Genomic DNA, 14,500 nt, shown 5'->3' on the forward strand with positions numbered 1-14,500 from the left:
CTCTTGGTTCCAGCGTCACTTCCCAGACTCCCCTAAAGATGAAGGCACCTCGGTTGCTTGCCTTCATCTTTAGGGGAGTCTGGGAAGTGACGCTGGAACCAAGAGCACCAGGTGAGCCAGAACTTTAAGGGCAGAAGGACATTACCCAGAGCGGGTATTAACATATAAACGGGGCTAGTCAGATCCACATCCTAGGCATTTTCCTCTTCCTCCTCTTTGTCAGACTTTTGATCTTTATCATTAAGACTTTTCTTCTGATAGAAAACCTTGAAAGAAAAAGAGGTTATATGTTTTATAATCTTTCAAATTATAGCGAACAACAAAAAAAGAAGGAATGGGATTGATGGTGATCAAAGACTGTCATATTTTAATTCTGAAAATGCAAATAGAGAATCTGTGAATCCTGAATATGTATTACCTCAAGACTAATAACGCTACTGGAATTACAAAAATTTCATGTGGAGCTATTCAGTTGCCTCCACACTTCAGAGAACAATTGTATTAAAAGCAGTTCATGGCTGGGCGCAGTGGCTCATGACTGTAATCCTAGCACTCTGGGAGGCCGAGGAGGGTGGACTGCCTGAGCGCAGGAGTTCAAGACCAGCCTGGGCAACATGGTGAAATCCTTTCTCTATTAAAATTAAAAAAAAAAAAAAATTAGCTGGGCGTGGTGGCATGTACCTGTAGCCCCAGCTGCTCAGGAGGCTGAGGCAGGAGAATTGTTTGAACCTGGGAGGTGGAGGTTGCAGTAAGCCAAGATGGTGCCACTGCACTCCAGCCTTGGCAATAGAGCGATAATCCATCTCAAAAAAACCCACAAAAAACAAAAACAAAACAAAAGCTGTGAGTGTAGACCAGCTGAATCATTATCTAAGCCCTGGTGCTCTTCTCAGGATTGTGAGCTGAGCTGATGACTTGATTCAATAAAGTGAGACCTTCTCCCAATTAAAAAGATCAGCACAACCCTCACTGAAGGAGAATGCAAGCAAAATAAAAGGAAGGAGCACAATGCCTGACATTCTTTTGCTGGCCTGGTGCTAGCTGGCTTTCCTTTGAAAGCACTTAAGCCAGTCCCTCCACCAGCTATTGGCAGGAACTGTAACAGAGCCCACTAGAACACAGCTCAGGAGGAAAGAGGGAATATCAAATTCTTTGGGGAATCATACAAACATAGCAAGCTGAAAGTCTGGGCATGCACCTATGCACCTGAACAGGTATATAAATACACGTATGCATATATGCCTTTGCATTTCATGTATGAATGTATACTTGTGTCCCTCCTTATATGTGACTTTTAATGTGTGTCCACATGTATGGCAGTATGAGTGTGAGTGTACAGTTGTGCATCTGTATGCACTTGAGTTACAACGGTAAAACATGTGTCTAGAATGTGACACTTGATCATTAATCCTCTTTTGTGTGTACGAGTATTAGTTATCCAATTGTGCAGTGTGGCCAAATGCACTGCTCATCTCCAGCACAGGACGGAGCTGGGCACTGTCAGTGAAAGCTCTGGGAATTATAAGAACTTTAAGGGCAGGGGCTGGGGAGCTTCCATCTGCCTGGAGTAGACTCATCCACGTGTATGACACAGCCCCTGGAGCTCGTGTGCTGCATTCAGTAAGGTTCAGTAAGGGGCGTGTTGTAGCCTGAGCAACAAGCTATGTTGCTGGCCAGAATCACACAGAGCAGCAGCACCACAGTGTGGACTGGCTCCACACAGTCTCTCATGGTCCTGAGGATGTGCCATCAAAGAGAAAGGGGCTGGGGGACAGATAAGGACAGAAGGATCCGTCCATCACCACAAACACCCAGGCTTATCTCCTCAGAACATGAGCTCTTCTGTTCTTCTAGAACCAGCCCCTTCCCTACCATTACTCTTCTCCCCCATGTCCCTCTCCCTTCAGAAAGCCCCAGCATGCAGCAGGGACTGTGAGGATCTGAATGTTCAACGCAATCCCTGCTATAAGAAATCTTAGTTATTGAGCCAGGTGTTTATTATTTTATTTATTTTTTCAATATGTTAGGATGTGTTAGGACTAATGCTGGGGCCTGTAGGGTGACACCAAACCGCCCCCACCCTCATATTTAGGCCTTCATGCTTTCTGCTCAGGGAAGCTGCTGCTACAAGGCCTGGGGTCCCCATATTCCTTTTCTTTTTTTTTTTTTTGAGACGGAGTTTTGCTCTGTCGCCCAGGCTGGAGTGCAGTGGCCGGATCTCAGCTCATTGCAAGCTCCGCCTCCCGGGTTTATGCCATTCTCCTGCCTCAGCCTCCCGAGTAGCTGGGACTACAGGCGTCCGCCACCTCGCCCGGCTAGTTTTTTGTATTTTTTAGTAGAGACGGGGTTTCACTGTAGTAGCCAGGATGGTCTCGATCTCCTGACCTCATGATCTGCCCGTCTCAGCCTCCCAAAGTGCTGGGATTACAGGCTTGAGCCACCGCGCCCGGCCTGGTCCCCATATTCCTATGCGTCCTGGGATCAGCTCACATTTTACTTCCCTTCTTCAGCTTTCTCTGTTCCTCCCCCAACCTGTGCTGTATGAACTGCTCCCTGGAGCACATTGTGTCTGCTTCTCTTAGGAGCTTATCACATGGTTTCTTAGCTATTGACGTACATATTTCTGGAGCACAGTCTAGCTCCTGCCCTCACAGACCTGGAATCCACTAGATAGGATCTTTTACCCAATGTCCCAGGCAGCACAGGTGGGTGGCAGCTCCTACCTGTACAGGAAAGGTGCGACCGTGGCAGTGTTGGGATGGTTGTATTGCTGCTGGGGCTGAGGTAGCTGAACACTGACGGTATTGCTTCCTGTGGTCTGGGTGGTCCCGATGGACCCACTGACGGTCTGGCTGCTGATGCTGTGGTTCAAGGTGGTCCCTACTGGGCCTTTTCCTTCTGAGGACGCCAGGCTGGAAGAGGAACTGGAGTGTCTGCCATCCAGCTGGGGCTTCTGCTGGGGGAGCCCTGAACTCGGCTTCCCACTCCGGCTCCGCTCCCCTTCCTTGGAAGGCGCTGGGGCACTTGGGGATTTCCCGGGCATGCTCTTCATTCCTGGTTTTGGTATTCCACTGTGGGAAGGGGCCATGGTCTCCTTCTTGGCACTGTTGAGCTTCCCCCCTTTGGGGATGAAGCTGGCGATCTTGGAGGACTTTTTTGGCATCTCGGGCAAGGCTGCTCCACTGGGGTCTTCTTTTGGCTCCTCCTTAAGGTCCAGCCTCTCCGTCACAGAGGCTCTCTTGGCAAGGTCCTTGCTTTTCTCCTTATCCTTCTCCCGCTGTTGTTTCTCCTTCTCTTTCTCATTGCCTTTCAGAGAACTCTTCTTGTTGGTCAGCGCCCGGCTAAAAGTCCTCTGGGCAATGCCCTTGAGTGCAATCTTAGGGCTGCTGGAAGCAGGGCCCATGGTGGTGAGCATGCGACTGGCGGCCTCCAGCTCCTCGCTCTCTTCGAAGCTGGGCAGAGTCTCCAGCCGCTCACAGCTTGTGTCCCGGGACCCCGGGCCCTCACCTGCCTTTGAGCCCCCTTTACTGTTGAAAAGTTTCAGCTTTTCCAGCATGGACTTCTGATTGTTGGGGGCTGGCTTCATGGCTTCAGGTGTGGGCCTGGGAGCCTCAGGCCCAGGAGACTTGACTGAGAGCATGGATACCGTGGCACTGTGCTTCACGCTGAGGGATTTGCTGCGCCAAGGCTTGGTGGCTGCACTGGGCTGTGGGATGGCTGAGGAGGTGCTACAATTAGTAGGGGTGGAGCTGCTGCCGCTGTCCAAGGAAGCAGGTGCATTGTCACTCATTCCGGGGTGGGAGGAGGCTGAGCTTGCCAAAGGCTCTGCAGAGACAGAAGAGAGGAGGCCTGAGTCACACCTGTTGACCTGCACTGAAGATCAGGGAGGGTCAGCCATGGTCACACAACCAATCACTCCCAACCCAAATGCCATATAGCTCCATTGCCCACTTTGTGGATTATCTGTGGTTAGGTTTTAATTCCTGGCTTGGCTTCCTCCCGCTTTCCGTATGGCACAGTTCACATCCCCCCGACCCCATCACATTTTGGTGGCATGTGCCACGCGAATGTGAGGGCCTTAACAAATCTTAACAGATACCTGCACCATTAATATAGCCAGTGCAGGAAACAGTAGGAAATACCTGCCGTTTTCAATTATTCATCCCATAGTCTGTTTCCCAATTATGGGAAAGAGTCAAGAATTATCCAACTTTAAGCAAACAATGTATCAGAGACACTAAAATACAATTACAAAAACAGAAAAGGAGAAGAAACCATGTAGAATCTTTAAAAAAGAATAATTACACACAAAAGTTGTTAAAGCCTATTAAAGCATGCAAGTTTTTCCTATGCTGGCACTTTTAAAAAGCTGCAAATGGCTGGGTGCACTGGCTCACACCTGTAATCCCAATACTTTGGAAGGCCAAGGCAGGTGGATCACCTGAGGTCAGGAATTCAAGACCAGCCTGGTCAACATGGTGAAACTCAGTCTCTACTAAAAATACAAAAATTAGCTGGGCATGGTAGAGCATGCCCGTAATCCCAGCTACTCGGGAGGCTGAGGCAGGAAAAGTGCTTGAACCTGGGAGGCAGAGCTTGCAGTGAGCTAAGGTCACGCCATGGCACTCCAGCCTGGGCAAAAAGAGTGAGACTCTGTCTCAAAACAAAACAAAACAAAACAAAACAAAAAAACAAAACAAAACAAAAAACAAAAAAGTTGCAAACATGGTTCAGGTTTGACTTAAAAACAAAAAAACTTTTTTTTTTTTTTTTTCCTCTAGAGTGTAATCTATGCACATGGCTTCACTGTGGGCAAGAAAACACACAGGTTATCTGAAAGTCAAGGCTTCCCCTTGGCTCTCAGCGAGTACTTCCCTGGCCAGACTCTTTTCTCAGAAAAGCCTCAAAATGTTTCCAAACTGGAGCCAGAATTGTTCTAGTGAGGGCAGGCTCCAAACTAACGGCTAGTCACCAAGGTGGCCAATGTGACAGAAACAGAAACTGCAGCACCCTTCTTCCGTCAGTGCCCGGGATGATGCAGCCTATCTCTCAAGGAAGGACAGCTATTGGAGAGAAAGTGCCAGGCAAGGCACGTCTCCGCTGGGCCCTGTGCCCACGCCCACCCATACCCCATGCCCAGTGTGCACGGCAGACAGGACACACCCCTTCAGCCCCCCCAAAAGCACCTCTGCATCTGCAAAGTCACAATGACATGACTTACCTAGCAGCAGCCACTTTCTCCTGCAATGATTCCCTAGGAAAAATCCTCCAACCGGAGAGGCTGCCCTTCCAATTGTCACAAGTGTTTTCGGTTAAACTGCTCATGTTTCTAATTAACTTTTGTCATCCACAACTATTCTAGTGCCCAGAAGCCTGGCGGGATTAACGGCTGCTTCTTCTGCCTTTTTTTTTTTTTTTAAATACCTATGTTCCACTGCCTTCTAGCAACAGAGTAAACTGTATATAGAGCGGCTTATTATGATTTAAAAGTCAACGGCTGCTAAAGCCAAGTGAAGGCAGCCCGTGTGTGGGGCGTGAGCACCGTGCCGTTAGAGCTCACAGCAGAGGAACTGCCTCCTTTCACTCTCAGCTGCTCGGGGAAGCCACAGCTCCAGGGTGATCCAAAGCAGACCTCCCGATGTTTTAAAACACATATATCTTCCTGACTTACTGGGGATTTGGGTTTGGAGGGAGGGTGCCTCACAATCCTCCCTAACAAAACTCAAGGGGTGTTGTTGGATCTTTTCCTGGGGAGAGCCAGAGACTGGCTTGGAATCAGGCTCAGAGAACCCACCCACACTGCCAGCCTGTTAGAGGCTTGCTACGGGCTTGATGCTGCCCATCAGTGGCCTGCTCGGTGTCAGGAGGCTCAGTGCTCAGCACATTGTGAAAAGGGGTTCCTGTGCCTATTTTAAGCGTGAGGAAACTGAGACTTAGGTAGGGCTAAAGAATAATCCTAAATTACACAGCCAGAAATGCAGAGATCTGGGATTTGAACTCAGGTCTCCTGACATGATATCATACCTACCTCCTTTGATGAAGAATACACGTAAACAGCCACTTTAAACACCAAAAGCACTTTTAGGAACTGCCCTTTCTACTGGCTTATGTGTGTTCATGACATCCACGGTGGGGTACAAACCAACCCTGCCATTTGAAAGAAAGCAGCCTACATCACAGAGGACAGCTCTCTGGCTGAAATAATAGTGAATCCACCAATCCTGAGTACCACACCTCCTAGGAAAACTGTCTTTCCCTTCACCTGAACTCAGATCTGGAGCAGATGTAAAGTTTTCATTCATTCATCCAATATATTCATTCATAGCTATCTATTCATTCAATGAGCTCCTAATACGTGTCAGATACCATTTTAGGTACTTGGGATCCATCTATGAAAAAACAGAAATCTCTGCCTTTATAGAGTTCACATTTTAGCAAGAAGGAGCAGATGATAAATTTAATTAAATAAACTATATTATTTGTTAAAAATTAGTGCTAAAGAAAAGGATGGGGGATTTAGGGGCAGGTTGTAACACTGTCCTTAGAGGAACTACAAGATCATGTTCAAAGGTATGTTCCTCTTTCCTAAAGAAGTTTTAGGCATAGTCCCCATCTGTGCATGGATCAATGTGATCTTACTGCTTGGAACTACTCTGAGGCTTGCTGAGAAATGGATGTCTCTACTATCATTTCTTTTTTCTTTTTAACACTAACAATCACAGCTAGAAATCAACTAACCACGTAGCTAATAATTGACCAAGAAGAAAACAGATACTTGGCTTGTCTTGGTGAAATGGCCATCTGAGACCCTCAGGCCTGGTTTATATCACAAGGCATTTTCCCCTACTGTGTGCTTCACTAGGATTCTGTCCATACCTCTTCCATAGGATGATTTTGGAGGGCCAGCTACTTTATACAACGCTCTGGGAACACAGAGTTGAATAAAGCTCCTGCCCTCTAGGAACTCACTTATTTCAGGGTGCAATGGACTTCAAAACAAACCACAAAAACAGTATAAAAAGTGGTAGAGGGCTCTACGAGGTGCTATGAGAAGCAGAGAATTAGTAGCCTCTAGTAATTCTCCCTGAAGAGTTTGAGAAAACTTCCTGGAGGAAGTGATCCTTGTGTTATCACGTGGTGCTTCTGCTAAAGGTTGGTTATTCCCCTGGTCTGGGATTTCCTCCAGGACAGAGACTCCCCTCCCTGACTCATCTTTGTGTCCTAAAACCTGCTGGAGCATAAAGATACTTAGCAACTGGCTTCTGAATTGCTGGTTGATAATTCTGACATTTGCAAGTCATATTTAAGGCCACAGAGATGTGGGATTTGTGATGAGTCTTTAGGGTTTTATTGAAACTCTTCAGCCTACACTCAGGAAAAAAATCAGATTAAAACTCAGAGAATCAGAATTTCTATGTGGTATTTAGTCTGGGCTCCCCTGGTTATTAAGCCATGCGGGCATTTCAAGGCTACTCATTACGACTACAAAAGGTAGCACCTGGGTATGATTCTGAATTTGGTTTCTAGAGCAGAAGTCTTGAGTGGGGCTAGAAAGGGGGCATTAGGGCATCTGAGGACCAGGTCATCAATATTCTACACTCATGTCACAGTCAGAAGTCCCCTGTGTCACGAAGGGTATGTCAAGTCATGAGTGGTCTTGTACAAAGTAACTAGATACATTTCTATCATTCCTAGCATATCACACCAGTGATCTCAGAGCTTGGCTGAGTGGGTGTTTGGGGCCTGTTCCTCTCTCTGTCCGTTTTTCTTTTCTTTCTTTCTTTTTTGTTTTTGTGTTTTGAGATGGAATCTCACTCTGTCACCCAGGCTGGAGTGCAGTGGCTTGATCTCGGCTCACTGCAACCTCCACTTCCCGGGCTCAAGTGATTCTCCAGCTTCAGCCTTACAGATGAGTGCCACCAACACCTGGCTAATTTTTGTGTATGTGTGTGTGTGTGTGTGTGTGTGTGTGTGTGTTATTGTAGAGATGGAGTTTCACCATGTTGCCCAAGCTGGTCTTGAACTCCTGAGCTCAAGAGATCTACCCACCTCAGCCTCCCAAAGTGCTGGGATTACAGGTGTGAGCCACCACACCTGGCCTTCTTTGTCCATTTCTAATCCTGGGGTCCTATGACTCCTACCATGAAGCTTTCCTCAACCGGATTCTCAGACAGTACGTTAAACAAAGAGGAGGTGCGGGTGGGTAGGCTGGACCTTGAACTTTGCCCCCAGCTCATGGCATGATCCTAGATATGCCATTTTGCCTCTCTTGGCTTCAGTGTCCCATTTGTTAGAAAGAGGATGAGCTATTTCTCTAGTGTTCTTTTAGCCTTGTTTCTATTCAAATCTGGGCAAGCCTCTGAGAGGCCCTCTGCGGCTGGGTGATTTCCAATCTTGATGGAGAAAACTGGCTGGGTCAAGGTATGGTCAACATTAGATGAGCTGCTTGGGAATTCAGAAATGCTGGTATCCTATGAAAACCAGTTTGGGGGAAGAAGATGGGATGAGTTCTTCAAAATGAAAAGCACTTATTTCCCTGACAACTAACAACTTTTGTTACTTTCCTCAAATATCTGAACCTTTGTTAAAGCAAAGGAACCTAAGGGGGAAAAAGAAAAGCATAAAAGAATGTTTTGAACATCTGTATCCCCCAAACGATGACATGTGGGCCACTGAAGTGGATGAGATTGTTTTGGATGGCACATGAGTATTTTTATATTTTAAAACTCATATTTTCATTGCTTATTAGATGTATTAGAAAATCATAACTAGCCATATATAAATTAACAGTTTCATGGATATTAAATGTAGATTTAACATTTGAGCTAGTTCAAGGAAAATACGAAATAAAAAACACAAGCGGCTCACAGATTTGGCAAAAATCATGCAGAAATTTTGTGAAAGACTGAAGTGGGAGAAACACTGTTACATTAAATCAAGATACACTCATATTAAATGTGTTCTTTTGAAACAGGTAATCAACCAAATAGAAATCAAACCAGAAGGCTCAAATAAGAATTAGGTTCAAAACGAACCTGAAATGGTTAGTTTTTAGATCTTTATTTATTTCTATGTATTTGTCTAGTATATGATATTTTGCCAGTTCTGGCAACATGACCAGGCCTTGTTGAGCCAAAGATAATTTTAAAATGGTAGCTGTGACAATTTTTGACCACATAGTAAAAACATGGTAAGAATGATATATTGCCATCCAATAAACAGCCACTTCTCCACATGTTAAACTGAAAAATATCATGATATACTCTTATTATGTACAATAAACTCTGATATACGCTACTGTAGTCTGTTCTAAAATGCCGATTGGAGAGCCCTTAAACAGGTCTTTTTTTTTTTTTTTAAAGACGTAGCTTTGCTCTGTTGCCCAGGCTGGAGTGCACTGGTGCGATCTCGGCTCATCGCTGGAACCACAGGCACATACCACCACACCTGGCTATTTTATTTATTTTATTTTATGATTTTATTTTGAGACAGAGTTTCACTCTTGTTGCCCAGGCTGGAATGCAATGGTGCTAACTCAACTCACTGCAATCTCCACCTCCCGGATCCAGGCAATTCTGCTGCCTCAGCCTCCCGAGTAGCTGGGATTACAGGTGCCTGACACCTTGCCTGGCTAGTTTTTGTATTTTTAGTAGAGATGGGGTTTCACCATGTTGGCCAGGCTGGTCTGGAACTCCTGACTGCAGGTGATCCTCCCACCTTGGCCTCCCAAAGTGCTGGGATTACAGGCGTGAGCCACCGTTCCTGGCCCTTAAACAGGTCTTATGCCCCACTAGTGGGCTGTGCCCTGCAGTTGGAACACCTCAGTTCTAAAAGACTAGCTTACAGGGTTGGCCCACCACCAACTGACAAACCACTGCAAGAAGGAAAAGTCTCATTTGAAACACTGCAGACAGGATGCCTTTGAAGAAAAGGAATTTTTTTTTTTTTTCTTGGAGTTTAGAGAGAGCATTAATCCTCTAGTGGGGAGGGAAAAAGTTTGGTTTGGTTTTTCTGGCAACCAGCCTTAATCTTCCCTGACAGGAACCAAAATGCTTTCTGAATGAAAATACTGTTCAAAGCAGATAAATAAACCATTTCTTCTTCTCTCCTTCAGTGAGGGCAGACACTGGCCCCAGGTCTCTCCTGTCCCCAGCTTTTCAGTTAGGGAGACGTTGGTGGTCTGGTCCTGATGCCAACAGGCACACAGGGAGAGTGTCCTGTTGAGCTCAGCTCCTGTCACCGCTACTGTGATTTTTAAATCTGCCCTGGGGAGGTTTCTGGCCTAAATCCTCTCCCAAGTCTTTGGAGAACAGGCCTCGTAATTGGGTGTGGGAAAATGTTTGCAATTTCCTATAATTTGTCAAGGTGTCAATCTTGAGTATTCAAATTGGTTAGTATAATTGAAACAAGTTTTATTTTTATTTTTATTTTTTAAGTGTATTGACTCCAGCCACACGAGCTAGAGACTGTTTTCAGAGTCACCCTGGTCAGTTCTTGACAATCTGGTAGCCACCAGACCACAGAAGGGCAAGTGAACCTGTCTTGATCCACTTAGAGGTTCTGCAGGGTTCTTGGAGCATGGCTGGAGGAGCCTTCTCAGCGGCACTGTGTCAATGTCTAATATTAAGGATATAGCTTAAACACAGTCTTCTCTCCAACTCCTTCTTGGAGAGGATCCCTGGAGGTACAGAGAGAAGTAAAGAAGGAAAGCGGGGCATGAGGACAAACAAGGAATGGAGTCAGGAAAGTGAGAGGGCATGGCGGGAGAGAAAGCTGGGCTTTAGATCCACACGCTCCAAGGATCTTATTGTATCTATAATTCCATACGCTTCTAGAAAGTCTAAGCTAGAATAAGGATGAGGATCTATATAATCAAATGTTTTTTAACGCAATTCCTATCAAAATTCCAGTGACTTTTTTTTTTTTTTTTCCAGACACAGAGAAATCTATCCTAAAATTCACTGGAATCTCAAGGGACCCAAAAAATCAAAACAATCTTGAAAAAGAGCAAAGTTGGAGGCCTCACACCTTCTGATTTCAAAACCCACTACAAAGTTAAAATAATTTTTTAAAAAGTGTGGTACTATCATACAGACAGACATATACACCAGTGGACTAGACAAGATAGCTCAGAAATAAACCTTTTGCATATACGGTCAAATAATTTTTGGTAAGAGTTCCACAACTATTCAATAGGGGAAATAATGGTCTTTTCAATAAATGGTGGTAGAAAAACCTGATATTCTCATGGAAAATAAAACCAAAGTTGGATTCTTTTTTTTTTTTTTTTTTTTTTTGAGACAGAGTCTTACTCTGTTGCCTAGGCGTGGAGTGTAGTGGTGCGATCTCAGCTTGCTGCAATCTCCACCTCCCGGGTTCGAGCAATTCTCTTGCCTCAGCCTCCCAAGTAGTGGGATTATAGGCATGCACCACCACGCCTGGCTAATTTTTGTATTTCTAGTAGAGACAAAGTTTCACCACATTGGCCTAGTTGGTCTCAAACCCCTGACCTCGTGATCTACCTGCTTCAGTCTCCCAAAGTGCTGGGATTACAGGCGTGAGCCACCACATCTGACCTGGATTCTTACCTTAAACCATATGCAAAGATTAACTCGAAATGGATCTAAAACCTATACATAAAAATGAAAACTATAAAACTCCTAAAGGAAAACATAGGGCAAAACCTCATGACTTTGGATTTGTCAATAATTTCTTGGATATGACACCAAAAGCACAGGGAACCAAAGAAAAATAGTTGGATTCATGGAAATTTAAAACTTCTGTGCATCAAAGGACACTATCAGTAAAGTAAAAGGCAACCTATGGAATAGGATGAAATAATTATAAATTGCATATCTGATAAGTGACTGATATCCAGAATATATAAAGAACTCTTACAACTCAACAAAAACAATCAACCTGATTTTAAAATGGGCAAAAAACTTGAATATTTCTCAAAAGAAGATATGCAAATGGCCAATAAAAACATGGAAAGACATTAAACATCACTAGTCGTTCAGGAAAGCAAATCAAAACCACAACAAATACTATTTCATGCCCGTAGGAATGCCTACTATTTAGAAAATAAGTGTCCCTGACACTTGTTATCCTGCATTGTGGTTAGTAGATGCACCTGATTTAGCCTACTTCCAAGAATGCCTCAAGTCTTATTGGGTCCCCTGAAATGGTGGCTGGAAAAATCAATAAACAAACAAAAACTATCATCCACACCAGATCTCGCCATAGGGCTCAAAATTTAAATCAGGTGCTCCTGACTTGTGCCCCTCTTGACTAACCATGTCAGTTCTCTCTAAAACTAACTGAACTCAATGACTAGAAATCTTGGTGATGCTTTTAATGTTGTTTTCTTCTATGCATGGTGGAGATTTTGCTCTACTGGGTCACTTAAAATGTCATGTATGAATATTTCAGTATCTTGCGACAGTCTGATCAAAAATAAACATGCAGAATGTAAAAGCACATTATCCTAATAGACAGAACCCTTCGCTGTCCTACATGAACCACACATTTCCCAGTTTTCCTCAGTGACTTTTTCACCCCAGAGGAAGCAGAAAAGGCCCTCGACAGCTGGAGCAATTACAGTTGTGTTTCTCTTTAATATATGACAAGGTAATCCTTTTTCTTCAGTGGCTTATTTTGGATAAAACCAAATGAAACCATGGGTAATGAGGTAATTCGTTTCTCTGCTGGTAGCTAAAACCCAGTTATTTTTTTTTTTTTTTAAGCATTATCCCTTTCCAAAGTAGTTTTCACTACATTTTCTCCAAACAGTTTTACAAGGTATGTTCTCAAATCCCACTTCATGTTATAAAGAATTGGTAAAGCTAAACAAAGGTTAACTTGCTGGAAATATTCATATGCAGCTGGGCTTATGTTTGACCTTATGATAACACCTTAAAAAGAGAATAAGTTCTTAAAATCTCTCCCTCTCTCTCACACACACACCCTTTACATCAAATGTATTCTATACACATTTTGAAAATCCTCCCACTCAGCTGGATAAGGAGACAGATAATTTGCTGGTATCTGAAGGAAGATACCTTTAAAAATATAAGACATGCCTATTCTTCTTTATCTTTCAGTTCTTGAAGCCACATCACCCTCAAAACACATCCTTTCTCTCTCTTGAACTTATTTGTTCAAAATCCCCAGGAGAAAACTTTTGCTTTAATTGGTCAGGCAATTTCTCTATCTTGTACCATATATGGCTATAAGAAAGTACAAAATTGGCTGTAGAAAACCATCTCCCTTTTTCCAAGAGTGTATGAAATTTCACAGACAGATTATACACACTTTACAGGGGGCAAATCCCATTCTTTCAAGAGGTCATTGTTCACAGCCAGCAGCTTTTTGGCAGAGTGCAGTGGCTGTACACTATTGTAAATACTTCCTTCTAAGATAAAGTTAGTTAAGGAATTCTGTAGGCCCCTTCCTCTAGGAGCCCAGTCCAATCTTTCTGCTTTCTATTGGGGCAAGGATGGGCAGCCTCAAATAGGAGCCTCCAAATCAGTGTTAAATCAGAATGGCTTCCACTGAACAATACAAATAGGCAGTAAAAGAGAGAAGAGATTCCATGGTCAGGTAAGTTTGGAAAATGGAGGTCTAAATAGTAGTCAAATAGTTTTTTTGTCTACAGGACTTCTCGGAGCCTTTAACGTGACTATTTGCACTGGGAATATCCTAAAGGATAATGGGATGATAATGTGATTCTTAAATGTATTTTTGCCAGGGAACTGATTTTATGGGATAGTTTAAGGAAAAAGCCTACCATGGGATGCATTTTGGCAAACACTGTCCTAATGAAGGGGGCATAAAATGGGCTTACAAGCTAAATCAGAAAAGACAGATGTCCACTGGCCACTTACTAGGAGAGCTAGAAAAGGGAGAAGGAAGAAGATGTGCCCTTATTTCCCCCCATGATGCTACAGTCTAGTAAAAGGAGGGATTCTTTCATGCCTTCGAGCATTAAACACCCATGAGATGTACCTGCTTTCTTTTATTTACTCTGCATGGAGGCCAAAAGCTACATGAAAATAGGAAGTAGGTTATTACCAGGCAGCAGTATGCCTAAAAAGATTTCTATCAACAGTTAGGTTCACTGTGACTCACTAAAGAGATGTGGCTGCCACGAAAATCCACGGGATCTTGGGTCATATTAACACAGGAATGACATTCAGAACGAGAAGGGTGAGGATCTTGCTTTGCTGCACACAGCCCAGATCACAGCTAGAATGGTGAAATCTTAGAATTTTGGACCTGGAAAGGCTTCTTGGAGATCAGCTACTTTAAGACATTCTTTTCTCAAAGCGGGCAACAGAACCGTGGGCAGGTAATGACTTCTCCAAGGTCTCACATTCAGTAAATGCCACAGCTGCTACTAAACTTGGGATTCTGGAATTTGTTAAGTAACACAGCTTCCCCGGCACTACCCTAAACATACCAAATCAGAGTATCTCTGGGGAGGGACCCAAGAAACAGG

At 44.1% G+C, this 14,500-nt stretch overlaps 1 protein-coding gene across 4 annotated transcripts in view; it reads right to left on the bottom strand.

Moving 5' to 3' along the window:
* Window positions 1-14,500, bottom strand: part of NAV2 (neuron navigator 2) — a 771,558-nt gene that overhangs the window by 193,005 nt on the left and 564,053 nt on the right. For all 4 annotated transcript variants that reach the window (XM_023191516.1, XM_023191514.2, XM_023191515.2 and 1 more), the window contains one exon: window positions 2,724-3,825. In XM_023191516.1, coding sequence (XP_023047284.1) covers window positions 2,724-3,825 — 1,102 coding nt within the window. The remainder of the gene's footprint in view (window positions 1-2,723; window positions 3,826-14,500) is intronic.

This window comes from Piliocolobus tephrosceles, chromosome 13 (assembly GCF_002776525.5).
Source record: "Piliocolobus tephrosceles isolate RC106 chromosome 13, ASM277652v3, whole genome shotgun sequence".
NCBI lineage: Eukaryota > Metazoa > Chordata > Mammalia > Primates > Cercopithecidae > Piliocolobus > Piliocolobus tephrosceles.